At 37.7% G+C, this 16,719-nt stretch overlaps 1 protein-coding gene across 2 annotated transcripts in view; it reads left to right on the plus strand.

Annotated features, from left to right (window-relative positions):
• Positions 1-16,719, plus strand: part of bard1 (BRCA1 associated RING domain 1) — a 30,009-nt gene that overhangs the window by 5,446 nt on the left and 7,844 nt on the right. For both annotated transcript variants that reach the window (XM_047369815.1, XM_047369816.1), the window contains 4 exons: positions 2,853-3,025; positions 8,592-8,724; positions 8,849-8,981; positions 12,824-12,916. In XM_047369815.1, the coding sequence (XP_047225771.1) occupies positions 2,853-3,025; positions 8,592-8,724; positions 8,849-8,981; positions 12,824-12,916 (532 nt within the window). The remainder of the gene's footprint in view (positions 1-2,852; positions 3,026-8,591; positions 8,725-8,848; positions 8,982-12,823; positions 12,917-16,719) is intronic.

Raw genomic sequence — 16,719 nt, forward strand, 5'->3', positions numbered from 1 at the left:
AAGCAGGAATCAAGAATAATGTTCTTTGGATCAGTAAGTCTGAAACTGAATAATTTGGACAGCAGAATAGTGGAGATGTTTATTGTAAACCAAATACAGGAAAATAACCTCATACCAACTATGAAGCATGATGGTGGAGGATGCTTTGCTGCAGCAGGTGATGGGCTGGAGGTATCCTAATTTACTTCTCACCAGAAAATGCATTTATTAATTAAATTTGACTAAATGTATTTCTTTCATTTTTGTTATTTAAATATGTATGGAAAAAATACAGGTGGGATGTCCTATTTTTTTTCTCATGACTGTGTTTGCATAGAGAGCATTTATTAATAAAGTATGAAACGTGTCCCCTTTTTCTGTATTTAACATTTATAATAAATAATAAATGTTTAGCACAAGGAATTCTGTAATTTTTGCTCAGCACTATATGTCATCTAATCCTTTAAACCATTGTTGTTAAGAGGATATTAAGCTCCAACCAAAAAAAAAGCCTGAGTACAGTTTTTTTTTATTGAGCAACTTGTTTTGTAGAAGTCTGTGCGGTACAGCTAAAAATTAGTTCACTACAACTCAGATAAGCTGGTGAAGTACCAGTTTGTCACAGGTAAAATCAGAGCTTTGAATTCTCAGTGAGATGGTTACTGTAATTGCTGCAAATGTTTTAACCATAAAGGCTAACCTAAAAATGTGCTGCTCTGTGATTTTAACAATTCTGGCTCAATAGGAAAAGTTGCCGTCGTTTATTCCCCCAGTTATCATGTTTTTTTTGTGTCAGTGTGTGCCTCTGAATTTATTACATCCCTTAATGTGACTGCTAGCTCCACTCAAACTTCTTCAATTTAAGCTCTGACAGTTTGCAGCGGATGTTTTGAAAAGCTTACAATAAGCTTTAAGCTTGAAATATTATTTGACTGCTTGTATATTTCCTGGGAGTTTTCTGAGTCGAGATGCTGCAGCCCTCTAGAGCTCCCCGATGTGTCTTCTCCACTTCTGTAGTTTCAGCACCACTTTTCTAACTCTGTTTTATTAGTCTTTTAAGATAATAGAAGTGTCTGCTTTTCTGGGATTGTTCAGCCTTAAGCAAACAAAATGAAACAGATTTTAATGTGCACTTTACAAATCCAGTTTAATTCCTGTGAGCAAAACAAACATTTGTTTTGCTCACAGATGACCAGCGCTAAAAACAAAATGATGCATATTTACAGGAGAACGGTTGGGTGGTGAGAAATTATGAGAGGCAAGTTTCATTTTGCAGTTAAATGATTATAAAACAATGCATTTCTTCTCAATGTTTCACCTACTCTGTTTTTCCTTTTGTAATTTCATATTTAATAGAAATAATTTACATTTTAGCTGAACTGCAACACCAGAAAACAATCCAAAATACATTTTCATTAGAGCTGCACAATAAATACAATCCCAAATGTCATTGTAATATCGCAGTGGAGAACATCTGCTTGGATACAATATTATTTTTAATATTTAGCATGTGAATAATATATTTGGGGACTTAGACGGACTCTCGTTGTCCTTTATTCCCACACCTGATCCACATCCTTCTTATCAACATCCTGAAGCTCAGTGAGAGGAGTTGAAGGCTTGTGATGGTAAAAAATAAGGAAAGCATTGAGGGACATCTTTGTGAATCACATTTAAAAAATCAACCCTTATATTGAAAAATCATGTCCCAGTGTCATGTTTTCCTAATAGGGATGAAAACGGATAATGAACTTCTGATTAATTGCCGAATGTTGTTTTTTTAAGTAACTTTATAGGTTCCTGTTTTTTTTAAATATTTTATAAATATGTCTAAGTTTAACTCTTGTGTGGTGTTCATATTGTTTTTACTCAGCCAATGTTTCTGGGTCTGGTGGACCCGTTGCATTTGTGATTTTTAATGCCTCACAATCAAACACTTAATTTAAATCATGATATGAGTGGAAACAAATTTACAATTAATTTACATTAATTGTATCATTTTTCCTTCAGTAAATAATGAAAATGGGTCCAACAGAGCCGAACACCACACAAGGGTTAATGTATGAGAAAACCAGATACAGAGGGCACAATAAATTGTTAAATAACAAAAATAAACGATGTGCTTCTTTTTTTAAATTCAGCTTATTGTTTCAAATGAAACCCTTCACGTTATAGAAAGACCATTATTGATACAACAGAAAACTCAGGTTTTTAAGAAAATGGCTGTTTATCAATTAATCATTAGTTAATCGATTAGATCAGTCAACTTTAGATTAACTCATTAATCGATAACTTGCATCCCTTTTTTTTTTTTCTAAGATTGGGCCAAACAATTTTTTTGTACAGTTCTCGTGGCATAAAATTTGATTGATTTAATTTTATTACAGTTTACTGCAAATTTGCATATTGTGCAGTCTTTGTGCACATGCATTTAGAAAACTATACCCTCAACCTGGGATATATCCTCAGTCAAATTAAATTTAAACTTATTATTAGTCCCAAGTCCCATCTGTGTTTGTTTCAGAAAATAAGTATTGTTATAATAATTATAATTAAGTCACTGAAAACATAAAGCAGTGAAAATAATTGGTGTTGTTTTTAGAATTGGTTTATTAGGCCAAAACAAAGTGTAGTATAGTAAAGTGTTGTTGAGGCATTTATTTTTCAGGAGGAAGTAAACATTTGTTTCCAAATGCACATACAGCCTTTTTGGATATATATTTTTCCCCATAAACAGCAAAATGGAGGGAAAAAAAAGATCAAACAAATTTCAGTGCAGACTTTAATAGGGCCTTTTTGGAAATAACAGTGGGGAAAAATGAGCATGAGTTGCACAGAATGACTGTTGTGCCTTTTTGTGCCTCTTGTTTCAGCATGAGGCATGTAATCTGGGCCACCTGGCAGCTGTGAAGGTTTTGGTCTCAAGAGGTGCCCTGTTGAACACACCTGGCTATGAAAATGATTCTCCACTCCATGATGCTGTGAGGAATGGACATGCAGCCATTGTTAAGCTGCTGCTGCAGCTTGGTGCCTCGCAGAATGTTCTGTAAGTTGCTTCAGACGTGTATTTCGTGCTGAAGGTTGAAGTTTACAACTCCGGATGGTTTTGTTAAGTGGGTTACATTTTCAGGGGTGTTGGAGGAGCGTGAATAACTAAGCTAATGACTAGTAAATTATAGTATTTTAAACCAAACTGTTACCTTGAAAGTGCCCAATGGGTTGTTTCACAGAGGAAGTCCTTAATTGAAGTCATTTTATTTATTTATTTTAATGTATGATTAGTAAAGCACTTTTTCTGTTCAAGCCGCAAGTGAGACAGACTGCACCAAACTAAATCACATGAAACCAAGCAAAGCTTCCATTTTAGGAATATGTATGTAGAATATTTGATTGGTGTGTCTTGACTGGGCACATAAACTCTAGGTTGGGTACCAGTATCAAGGTTTTAAAAAGTTACAGTTTCAAATCCGTTAAAATGTTATATTATGCCAGCGCAAGGTAATTTTTAGCAAGAATTTTAAAGAGATACCAGAGAAAGTGCTGGAGTAAACTGTATTTTCTCAAGCTCAATAGACATAGAGTAAAGCAGAGTCCCTGATGTACCTACCTTTTGCCATGCACTGCTGGTTAGCTGACTTAAAGAAGTCTATTAAAAATTCTGTTGCTTATAAAAAGACAAAATCTTTAGTAAGACACCTAATAGGCACATTTTCCTCTGCTTCCTACATAAATAATGTCCTTTTCCCAGTCACTCTGTAAAGCATACTGACCCATGTGTGGTTAAGAACAGGGTGTACGTAGGTGGACAGATGCAAGGCTGATGCTTATTATCACTCTGCTGATGCTGTATTAACACATATTTCTTATGGAAGCAATGTAGATGGGGCGAACATTGTTGATAATGAGGCAGGGGACATTAGGTAATCATTATAATGACTAGACTGCTTGATCAGGGTCACTTTCCTTCTTTAGTAATTACCAATCATCTTTTTCTACATCGTTTGCTGCACTGTTTGTCTTATTGCTTCTCCTTACTGCATGGTCACACATTTCTCTCTCCTCTGTAACCTCCTACTTAACTGCAGTGCAACAGAGGCACTGACGCAGACAGCCTTTCAGGTCACTGCCCAGTGAATGTATTCATCATCCAAACTTCTTCCTTGCTTAGTACATCCACACGAGCCAAGCGAAGACATCTGCCAGTTCAATTCCTAATGGAATGACTGGCAAAACACTCTGGATTTGGAAGCAGGTTTTGCAGGTTTCTATTGTTGCTTGTGTGCATATGATAGGTCTTTTTATTGTATTCTTCCATTGCTATCCTGAATTATTGCTGTGTAGCATTTGTTAAGCCACTTTAAACTGTTGGTGTAAATATTCAGTATTATACAAAGTCTTTTAGCCTATCTGAGTTCAGTCTGAAGGATGAATGATCTTCATCACAAGTTTAAAGAGGTGAGGAGATTCTGTATTTCTCAAATTAAAAAAAGATTTGGTATCGCTAAAAGAATGAAACTCATGTTGAGGGTTATAAAGAATTAAAAATAGGAACTGATAAGTAATTTACTCACAGTATTCTCACTTTGGATTCCTAACAAGATGGTGTGAAGAAAAAACCAAAAAGCATACAATGCAAACAAAAATATTCATCGCAACTGAATCTGCCAAGTTAATCTGACTTGGCTCTGTCTTGGCTAGGAAAGACTTCTTGTTACTATCTTCTTTCAACTATCCTTGTAAATAAAATCTCCTGCCAGGAGTTTTTTTGCATTGTCAGGATTTCAAGCATGTAACCATTCTACTGAATCAAAAGCAAGTTCACATTCAGAGCCCAACTCACAAGTCACTACTTCAGCTTGATTAATTATGGATTACTTAAAGACTTTTTAATTTCTAAATTAGTAAAAGAACATCATTCAAACAAGAGATACTTTAAAATATTAACAGTAATTCAAATAAGACTCTGAGCATAAGACTTCAGGGTCATACAAAGACACCACCTTCATGGGATAAGAGGTTGTTATCACTAAACTAAAAGGTCTTTTTGGGGACTATGAAGGAAAGCATTTGTTTTTGGGTGAAATGTCTTATTTGTCTGTGTTTACTACAGCAACCAGAAACATTTATTTTTCTTGGATTAATGCAAGGTGAAAAATAGTCTTAATTTGAAATCTGAATGTCTTTTATACAACTAGACAGCTACATGATATGCAAAGCAAGGCTTCCTGTCCTGTAAGCATAAATATCAAACAGTGGCCTGAAGCGGCCTGAAATTTGGACATTGCTAAACATGCAATAAGCAATTTGCTGTCACTGGTTATTGCCAAGTCATTGAAGTGTACAATTAATTGATAAGTAAGGAAATAAGTAATTCAGCATGTTTGAATTGACAGCTGGCTGAAAAAGCAGGACTAAATGCTGAATCCATATATCAAATGAAAGGCTTGAATCTATATTTGGCTGTTAATTGATGTCAGCTCTTTGCCTTATTCGGTACTCACAGTCTAATACAATACACTGCAAATAAACTGGACCTGTGCGGGTGTACAGTACATGGTCATGCAACAAATAGGCAATACCAGTCACTGAGTAGTAGTAGTAAGTAATTGTTAAATCATTTTCACAACTTTATGTTTTTAAAAATTTGAAATTAGCTATTCGCTTTTACATTCACAAAAATTGTTCCTATTGATTAGATCACAGTAAAATATGTTAGACTTTTTGTTCTTAACCGCTTTAATGAACATTTCAATTAGAATGCATGTGTAGAAACTTGAGCATATGTAGGATATGTTTTACTCTACTGTAATTTATCAGTTATAGCGAGTTATCATGTCTAAAATAAGAAGCACAGAGTCTCATCATCATGGTGAAAAAGGCCAAGAAATTAAACATTTTTATTAAAATTATGCTCTGCTTTTGTTTGAATAGATGGTAAATCTTTGTTCGGCTTCAAGGAAGTGTTTTTTTTTTTTTGGGTGAGTAAAGCGGAGTGTAAACAGAAACTTTGCTTGTTTACAAGAAAACCTTTAGAGGCCACCTTTTAAAATGATGTGGGTCTGACAACTTTCAGAGAGTGGGTGTCATTATGTTCCAAATCTTTGAAGTATCCTGCATAAAGTATACTGTTTGCTGTAGTTTTGTTTTCTTGCCTAGCCATACTGCAGATCCAAAAATCTTGGCTCACATGAGCTGGAATCTAATTGTTTTCTGTCCAAGTTTGACATTTTGCTAATGGTGTAAACAAAGTTGCTGCGGGGAGACCATTGGAAATGGCTTGATGCCTACATTACATTTTGGACTAAATTCAAAATCATATGTGCAACATAGTTTATGTGGTCTTTTGTGTAACCTATGCACAAAATCTCAAGAGTTGCTGTGGTTTGCGCATTTGTACTGGCTTATTTTTACCCAATAAAATGTTGCTTGGAGTTGCAGCAGTTTTGAAGAGGTGTTCATCTCTATATGCTTGTTGCAGGGACAAGAGGAATGTGTGTGCCTGTAATGTTTTAAAATGTCTATAGATTCAATATATCTATATATTTATAGCTGTTTTATTGTTTATTTCTGTTCTCTCTACATTTTTGTACAATACTTTGGTCAGGATGCAAACTGCTGATCTAGCAGGACTCACCAGTCTGACTCAAATCATTATTTTTGCTTTGCACCTAAAAAGAGCCACAAAACCTTTGACACTGAGAAGGACAGCTTTTACTACCTTGTTTACATGCAATTTAAATTCTCAACTTTTATAGCTGAGAAATGTTTACTATGAAAAATATAATTCCATGAGTAGAATATGTATTTGCTCTGATCAAAGATCATTGGAAAAGATTTTATTGTGGGGGAATGTTTTGCATTAAAACGACTTTTGTCTAAGCACTATAACAATAGGAGGTAAAACAATGTGTTGCTACCTCTTTGATAGAGGTACAAAAATGTCATCAGAAAAATGCAGGAATCACAAGAACATTCTTTAAAGCATGTCTTTCCATTTACTCAGAAGAAACAAATTGGATCCAAGTACATGCTGTTGATTAATGCATTTATAGTCTCAAAATGGCAGCAATAGTGAGTTTTGGTGCAGATTTAGGAATACTGGGGGTACTAGCTAAAAGTTAAAGCTGCCTGACCTGTCATTGTTACAGTTCATGCTCACTAGAACCACTCTTGTGGTCAAGCAGAGCCCTGTAGTGTTTATTACTTTATCTCCTGCATGAATTTTTTTTCTTCTTCTCCTCAGAAAGTTTACATATTCTCCTCGCATGCATACACCAGCGTGTGGGCATGCATATGTTTAAGTATCAGGGACATTCTCTGCTTGTTTATATTTGTGTGTGTATTCAGCTAGGAGAATCCAAATGAAATATTTTATGGACCAGTGGACCTATTAATTGTCCCCCAGGTGTTATCTTTGCTGACGCCTAATCTTTTGGATTCTCCTGCTGGGCTCGGTTCTTCTATTTGTATCCTCTCTTCCTACCATCCTCTCTCTTTATTCCCCTTTCCTTTGCACTTCAAGGTGACCTTTCAGGCAGCTTCCTCAAACTCAAACTCACACTTCATTTCAGCATCCTCTTTGTAACCAGGAGATTGTAACCAGGAGATGGGTGCATTTTTATCACCTTTGAGTGTCTGTGCATAGCGATGCTTTTGATATGATTTTAAGCCTCCAGTACTTACACTATATTGGAAAGGTTACAGTTCACCAGACTAAAAATACTCAGCTAAAAACCATTACAGGAACACCTCAGGTTAAGCCCTCTGTTGCTTGATAATTTTTATTTTCATTAAATGATTCCATCATTCCATATCAGTATGGATATAGAGATCTTATATTTTCAAATTTTCCTTAATTTCTTTAGCAGTGTGTGTATATATACTGACAACATAGCAATATGGATCTTTTTATTTTGATAAATTTCTCTAAATATCAGATTTTGTAACCAAGCGAGGAAGCCAGAGTACCCAGAAAGAAACCATGCATGCAAGGAAAAACATGTAAACACTATAAAGAAAGGCCCAAGCCCAGATTTGAATTCAGGACCGTTTTGGTGTAAGCAACAATTCTAATGACTGAAACTCCATACAGGTCAAAATTGACATAAGTACATTAAAAATAAAACGTCAAGAGCTGTAACAATCAAAGTTTGACAAAGATATTTATTTTTCCTTCACACACTTTGAAGAGGCGCGCGAACCTCATAGTTGGGGAGACTCAAGCAGAAAGTGACATCTGAAAGTCATTAAGTCTAAATAACAATTTATTACCAGTGTTGCCAATAATTGTGGAGGGTGTTCTGTTAATGCAATGAGAGAAGTTTTGATCTTTGATTAAACTGAACTGCAGATTTCAGCTTAACTCATATTACAGAGTTATGTTTCAACAGATGAAAATCACATAATGGTGCACAGTTTCACAGACCTTATGAACCTTATGCATATTGCGTGTCCCTTTCCGTCAGTCGTTGTTTTTATTTTGAGTTTTATCAGCATTTTTTCATCCTCACCGGTGTGCATCATCACAAACTCATTAATACACAACCAAGTGAATTCTTAGAAACATCGACTTGCTTTATCTGTGATCTTTTTTTCTTTCATTTTCTTTGCAGTAATCTGCATGGAAAGCGGCCTGCAGATTATGCAGTGAACCAGGAGATGCTGGAGATTTTCCAGGAAACTGCAGAAGGAACCCAAAATGCTAATTCTCATACATCTCATAGCCCCTCAGCAACCATCTCTGTGGTATGTCCTCATAAAGCAGCGAATAATCCTTTTATCGATCTTGAATTTGGCAACCCTTAAGGGATGATATTCTTGCATTAAATGCCTAGAGACCATATAACCATGTCCTTATGTCTCAATTTAGTCGAGTGAGAGTGTGAGAAGGGACCAGACTTTACTGTTATTGGCCAGCAAGCTGTCGCCACCAGAGCGGCATCAGCTGGCCAGGCTGGGAGTGCTACTGGGAGGGAGGATTGCCGATGCCTTTTCTGGCTCAGGTACTGTTCCTTTGTCTTACATACCAACTCTTCTCAGAGCTCATGCATATCCAATGTTTCAGAAGGAAACGCGAAATCCTACCTCTATATTGCAGATTGCTGTACCAGACAACCATTGTTGTATAACAACTTTTCACCACCCAAGACTGGCAAAAGTAAATTATAGATGGTGTAAAAAATAAAGATGGAGAATTTTGTGGCCAATTTCCAATTCTTGCAAAGCTTTTTCTTCTGCTGATAGTTTTTTTTTGTAAATTCTGACTTCTCTTTTGGAGCCATCACATAGGAAGGAAATGACATTCAAAATATTTTTCTTCTTGTCTACTGCCATGGCCAGTCATAGGATCAAAGGGACAGTCATGCCAGTTGCAATGAAGAGAAGTCGCAGTTAATCAAGGTTTTCAAAAAAAAAAAAGACAAAATTAGTACACAGCTGAGATTTAAACTGTCTTTGGTGTCTTATATTAGCCATTAATGCAGCGTGGCAAACATTGCTTAAACAACTGTCAGCATCTTTTCAGGCCAGGTTAGGACCCCAAAACAATAAAATGGAGCAAGATATCTCCTACCTGGCCTAGCCTTTATATTACCTGCAGAAAATCTTGCTCTCTTGCAGCCTGAATGAACTACACATATGACATGCCATGTCATAAAACATAGTTTTCTTTTAAATACCTTCTTACATGTCTGTGTTTTCTCTGATATCCTCTGAATGCATTTTTGACACCTCACTGATTCAGACAAACAGCTAACTTTGAGTCTACTTTATTCAGTAAGTGTTCACTTTGCCTAGTTACGCTTTCATATGGTGAGTTCACTGATCGTGAAAACAAGATTTTTTTTAGGTTGATTGTCAAGGTCAGTCAAGGTGAAAATCGGCCAACAGTTTTTCTGTGCAGCTCTTCCATACAAATATTGTTGCATAAACATCCTTCCCTGCTCAAGGTTTTTACAAGTATAAGAGTTGTTTCAGAAATGGAAAGTTTTGTCCCAGATTCCCATTTTAGAAGGACTAGAACGCTGTTGTTCTAATATTTGTTGAAATTATTGGATTTTTATCTGAAATTGTACTTTTTTCCCCACACAGAGTTGTGCTTAATACACTTTACTAAGAAACATAAATCCATTTGTACTGTAAAAGCTGTGAGTCGGTACCTGAGCATTATCACTCATGTAGGTTCAACGGTAGCAAATAGCTGCTTTTAGTGGTGTATACATCATTGTGATGCAGCAGCACCTTCACTGTTGCATAGTAATGGCTGGAAGAACACTAGAGAGTAAAAGTAATTGAAATCGTTCCTCATAAAATGTTTGGATGTGCTGTCAGAGTGATGAATACACTAATGAAAAGCAGAAGAGCTTCTTGTTGTTTTCCCCTCTCTGACTGCAGGGGTGAATGTTTGTACTTTCAGACACTTTTTTAACCCTTGCTCTTTACCAGTTCGAGCTGAATCCTACAGTTTCACTCTCAATGCAAAATGTAAGAGGGTTTTACCCTTGGGATATAATTATGTTCGTTCTGCACTTGTCATCTGAGCTCACTTATTGAATGAAGAGGCAATAAGCTTGTATTTAAATTTTAATTAACCTATAATAATGTACCCTTGCCTTTTATAGCAGAAGTTTCTGTTCTATCTCTTGTTTCATTGTCAGGAGCAGTGTGACAGGTGTGCACTAGGTGTACCTCGTAACCCACTCAAAGAGAGGAACTTACTTTAGCCTTGGTCTTCATGATGCTGGTTGTTCACTAATGTTCTCTAACAAATTTCTGAGGCCTTCACAGAACAGCTGGATTTATACAGTACAGACCAAAAGCTTGGACACACCTTCTCATTCAAAGAGTTTTCTTTATTTTCATGACTATGAATATTGTAGCTTCACACTGAAGGCATCAAAACTATGAATTAACACATGTGGAATTATATACTGAACAAAAAAGTGTGAAACAACTGAAAATATGTCTTATATTCTAGGTTCTTCAAAGTAGCCACCTTTTGCTTTGATTACTGCTCCACACACTCTTGGCATTCTGTTGATGAGCTTCAAGAGGTAATCACCTGAAATGGTTTTCCAACAGTCTTGAAGGAGTTCCCAGAGATGCTTAGCACTTGTTGGCCCTTTTGCCTTCACTCTGCGGTCCAGCTCACCCCAAACCATCTCGGTTGGGTTCAGGTCCGGTGGCTGTGGAGGCCAGGTCATCTGGCGCAGCACCCATCACTCTCCTTCTTGGTCAAATAGCCCTTACACAGCCTGGAGGTGTGTTTGGGGTCATTGTCCTGTTGAAAAATAAATGATGGTCCAACTAAACGCAAACCGGATGGAATAGCATGCCGCTGCAAGATGCTGGGGTAGCCATGCTGGTTCAGTATGCCTTCAATTTTGAATAAATCCCCAACAGTGTCACCAGCAAAGCACCCCCACACCATCACACCTCCTCCTCCATGCTTCACGGTAGGAACCAGGCATGTAGAGTCCATCCGTTCACGTCTTCTGTGCCGCACAAAGACACGGTGGTTGGAACCAAAGATCTCAAACTTGGACTCATCAGACCAAAGCACATATTTATACTGGTCTATTGTCCATTCTTTATCCCAAACAAGTCTCTTCTGCTTGTTGCCTGTCCTCAGCAGTGGTTTCCTAGCAGCTATTTTACCATGAAGGCCTGATTCACACAGTCTCCTCTTAACAGTTGTTCTAGAGATGTGTCTGCTGCTAGAACTCTGTGTGGCATTGACCTGTTCTCTAATCTGAGCTGCTGTTAACCTGCGATTTCTGAGGCTGGTGACTCGGATGAACTTATCGTCCGCAGCAGAGGTGACTCTTGGTAGCGCTTGATGGTTTTTACGACTGCACTTGGGGACACTTTCAAAGTCTTCCCAATTGTTCGGACTGACTGGCCTTCATTTCTTAAAGTAATGATGGCCACTCGTTTTTCTTTACTTAGCTGCTTTTTTCTTGCCATAATACAAATTCTAACAGTCTATTCCGTAAGACTATCAGCTGTGTACTGCATCCACCTCCTGCACAACACAACAGATGGTCCCACTCCCATTTATAAGGCTTGAAATCCCACTTATTAAACCTGACAGGGCACACCTGTGAAGTGAAAACCATTTCAGGTGACTACCTCTTGAAGCTCATCGACAGAATGCCAAGAGTGTGCGTAGCAGTAATCAAAGCAAAAGGTGGCTACTTTGAAGAACCTAGAATATAAGACATATTTTCAGTTGTTTCACACCTTTTTTGTTCAGTATATAATTCCACGTGTTAATTCATAGTTTTGATACCTTCAGTGTGAAGCTACAATATTCATAGTCATGAAAATAAAGAAAACTCTTTGAATGAGAAGGTGTGTCCTAACTTTTGGTCTGTACTATACGTGAGATAAAATTTAACATGGGTGGAGTCTTTGTACTAATTAGAGGACTTCTGAAGGCTGCTGGTTCGACTGGATTTTATTTTGGGGTATCACTTTTCAGATTTTTTGTTTTTCTCGAAAGTTTAAAAACCCTGTCTCATTTTCCTACTTCTTGTTTTGATCCGTCGCATAAAATCCTAATAAAATGTCTTGGGGTGTTATTGTAATGTAGCTAAATGGTAAAAAGTTCCAGCAATGTAAATACTTCTGCAAGTTACAATGTCTCATTGTCTGACGTACAAAACGAGTTGTTCCTTTAATGGTCTCAATTCTTTTTCTTTCCTTTTGTACACGTTAACAACAATCACACAATCTGAAAGTGTCTATTCAACCAGAGGTAGCTGTTATTTTCTGTTTGTAGCACTCCGTTATGTGTGTCTTTTCAGTTTGGTTTTGAACATGTTTTGTATAATTTTTCCCTCAGTGAGCCATGTCGTTGTGCCAGAAGGACAAATGCCCACCACCTACTCCACCCTCCTGGGTCTTCTTGCCGGCTGCTGGGTTGTCAAATACAGCTGTAAGTATGAAGTGAGCTGGTGACTGGAACAATTCTCTGTGGACACCTTTTTTTTTTTTTTTTTTAATGTGATGTTAAAGCTGATGCTGGAAGCTGACTAGCTGAACACTAAAGTCAAACTAAAACAGTACAAAACTTGGAAAGAATAATGCATTAAAGTACCACACATTGATTAACTAGTAAACATTTTAAAAATCCTCAGTTGATAGATATGGTAGATGTAGTCCTCGATGTGGTTATCCTGGGTTCGATTCTTGGACTTGTGACATTATTTGCATGTCTTCCCCTTCTTTCCCCACCCTCTTTCCTGTCAAACTACTGTTCAATAAAGGGCACTAGTCCCAAAATAAAATCTTCCAGCTAGATTTATTTTATATGAACAAAAAGCTGTGGAAATAATTGTGGCACCAGTGATTTTGTTAAACAGTTATCTCTTAATGTGTTTTTTCCCAACTGGATAAATTTACCTACATTTATATAGTAAATAGATGGACTAATAGCTGGAATCTAACCTACAACCTTCTGTTTGCAAGATGACTACCTATTGAGCCAAGGTAAAGTTTAGGATGTTTTCAAAAAAATCTGCATGAATTCATGTTGCTGCAGTGATAAAATACATTTGTCATGGGGCGGAGAGTGCTGTAAATGTGTTATAACGCAGAAACAGTAAAATTACTTTTTAAAGTGAGCGCACTCTGATTTCCTGTGCTCTGAACTTTGATAACCTCAGTTCCTTTAATTTAATATTTAATTGTTGCTCGTTCAGCTAGTTTAGCGCTATCTTTACATCGTAGAGCGTAAGGATAAATTATTTTTGCAATCATTTCAGAGTTATTTGACATTTATATAATTCAGATGTTAAAAATATTCGAGAAACAAAAATCAGTAACTGTTCATCTTTGGGGTTTTCCTGCTGCACTCACTTGACTCTCATCAAATATATATAAATGTAAAATTTAGCAGGTAACATCTGGGCTTCTTAAACAGATTGCTGTACAGGTCCTTCTCAAAATATTAGCATATTGTGATAAAGTTAATTATTTTCCATAATGTAATGATGAAAATTTAACATTCATATATTTTAGATTCATTGCACAATAACTGAAATATTTCAGGTTTTTTATTGTCTTAATACGGATGATTTTGGCATACAGCTCATGAAAACCCAAAATTCCTATCTCACAAAATTAGCATATCATTAAAAGGGTCTCTAAATGAGCTATGAACCTAATCATCTGAATCAACGAGTTAACTCTAAACACCTGCAAAAGATTCCTGAGGCCTTTAAAACTCCCAGCCTGGTTCATCACTCAAAACCCCAATCATGGGTAAGACTGCCGACCTGACTGCTGTCCAGAAGGCCACTATTGACACCCTCAAGCAAGAGGGTAAGACACAGAAAGACATTTCTGAACGAATAGGCTGTTCCCAGAGTGCTGTATCAAGGCACCTCAGTGGGAAGTCTGTGGGAAGGAAAAAGTGTGGCAGAAAACGCTGCACAACGAGAAGAGGTGACCGGACCCTGAGGAAGATTGTGGAGAAGGGCCGATTCCAGACCTTGGGGGACCTGCGGAAGCAGTGGACTGAGTCTGGAGTAGAAACATCCAGAGCCACCGTGCACAGGCGTGTGCAGGAAATGGGCTACAGGTGCCACATTCCCAAGACCTGGGCTACAGAGAAGCAGCACTGGACTGTTGCTCAGTGGTCCAAAGTACTTTTTTCGGATAAAAGCAAATTCTGCATGTCATTCGGAAATCAAGGTGCCAGAGTCTGGAGGAAGACTGGGGAGAAGGAAATGCCAAAATGCCAGAAGTCCAGTGTCAAGTACCCACAGTCAGTGATGGTCTGGGGTGCCGTGTCAGCTGCTGGTGTTGGTCCACTGTGTTTTATCAAGGGCAGCAAGCTATCAGGAGATTTTGGAGCACTTCATGCTTCCATCTGCTGAAAAGCTTTATGGAGATGAAGATTTCATTTTTCAGCACGACCTGGCACCTGCTCACAGTGTCAAAACCACTGGTAAATGGTTTACTGACCATGGTATCACTGTGCTCAATTGGCCTGCCAACTCTCCTGACCTGAACCCCATAGAGAATCTGTGGGATATTGTGAAGAGAACGTTGAGAGACTCAAGACCCAACACTCTGGATGAGCTAAAGGCCGCTATCGAAGCATCCTGGGCCTCCATAAGACCTCAGCAGTGCCACAGGCTGATTGCCTCCATGCCACGCCGCATTGAAGCAGTCATTTCTGCAAAAGGATTCCCGACCAAGTATTGAGTGCATAACTGTACATGATTATTAGAAGGTTGACGTTTTTTGTATTAAAAACACTTTTCTTTTATTGGTCGGATGAAATATGCTAATTTTGTGAGATAGGAATTTTGGGTTTTCATGAGCTGTATGCCACAATCATCCGTATTAAGACAATAAAAGACCTGAAATATTTCAGTTAGTGTGCAATGAATCTAAAATATATGAATGTTAAATTTTCATCATGACATTATGGAAAATAATGAACTTTATCACAATATGCTAATATTTTGAGAAGGACCTGTATATACCAAGTGGATTGTGCTTCTCTACTAAATAATTTGTTCTACTGTATATTTTTCTATTTCCTGCTGAATCAAAGCAAACAATTTAACTGCTGCTTTAATATTTTAAGGCTATTTTAAGCAACACTGAGTTTGCATTTGTGTTTTTAGGGAAACCCAAAAGCTGCCAATAGGACAAATACAAGAGGTTAATTCTCCTCAGTGCCGAACCAATCTGGGGCACATGTTCAAACTTTGTGCTCTCTGCAAGCAGATGAAATCAGACTCCTTCTGTGAAATAAGGACTTCTAAATGCAGCACACGCGCTGCTCTGGGAAACATTCAAAGAAAAATGTTGCAACAGGCAATTTTCAGATCAATAGTTTGTGCCTCCTGCAGTGTGTGCACTCACCTGCTTACATCTGACAGCCAGATGAGGTGGGTGGATGACTGTGGAATAGAATCTGAGTAATAATTACCCCGCAAGTCTTCAATGTCACTAGCTATTAAACGATGGCCTAGTCACGTTGGCTCTTTGCGGTTTTGCTATTCTCAGCTACAACCACCCCCCCACCCCCATTTCTGAACTGAGTTAACAAGCAGAAATTCTGTGGAATCCAGCAAAGAAAAAAGAGACTAGCTGTCAAAGAGTTTTCTGGCACCTTGGCGTGCCCTTTGCTGCTGTATTTGTCAGTAGGATCACTTCACTGTCGGTGTGTGCATGTGTGTTGAGCACAATGCCAGAAGTGCTGCTGCCTGCCGGTTCAACTCCAGATGTGTGTTTCTGTAATATTTTGTGCATTTGGACCACATTCAGATCTTTCCTTTTGTTTCCCTTTTTCCTCCACGCTGGCTGAACATTTGACACATCTTCACTCCCTCATGACAGGCACCGTGGCATCTTCTCTGTTTCTGTCCTGGTGTATGTGTGACTTCTCTCTGTCACATGGCTCCGTTTGCCATCACTGTCATCTGGGCCAAGCCCCGGATTACCTCTTCCATCAGAGTCATGTTTCTTTGTGCTGCTTTTATTTTTAAAGCAGCTTTAACATTTCATCGTGTGTATAAAGTTGTTTTTTTTCTGGGCAGAGTCTTCAATGAGATTTCTTTCTCACAAGTTAACTAATTTGGTCTGTTACATTACAATATAAAAAAAGAAAAAGCATGCATATTCAGTTTATTCGTGGAGTTTATTTCCCAAAAAGCTTGAGTCAAGATGGGATTAACCTAATTCAACATAAGGATTGCAGAAAACACAACATAACACTAA

The sequence above is a fragment of the Girardinichthys multiradiatus genome, chromosome 7 (genome assembly GCF_021462225.1).
Source record: "Girardinichthys multiradiatus isolate DD_20200921_A chromosome 7, DD_fGirMul_XY1, whole genome shotgun sequence".
NCBI lineage: Eukaryota > Metazoa > Chordata > Actinopteri > Cyprinodontiformes > Goodeidae > Girardinichthys > Girardinichthys multiradiatus.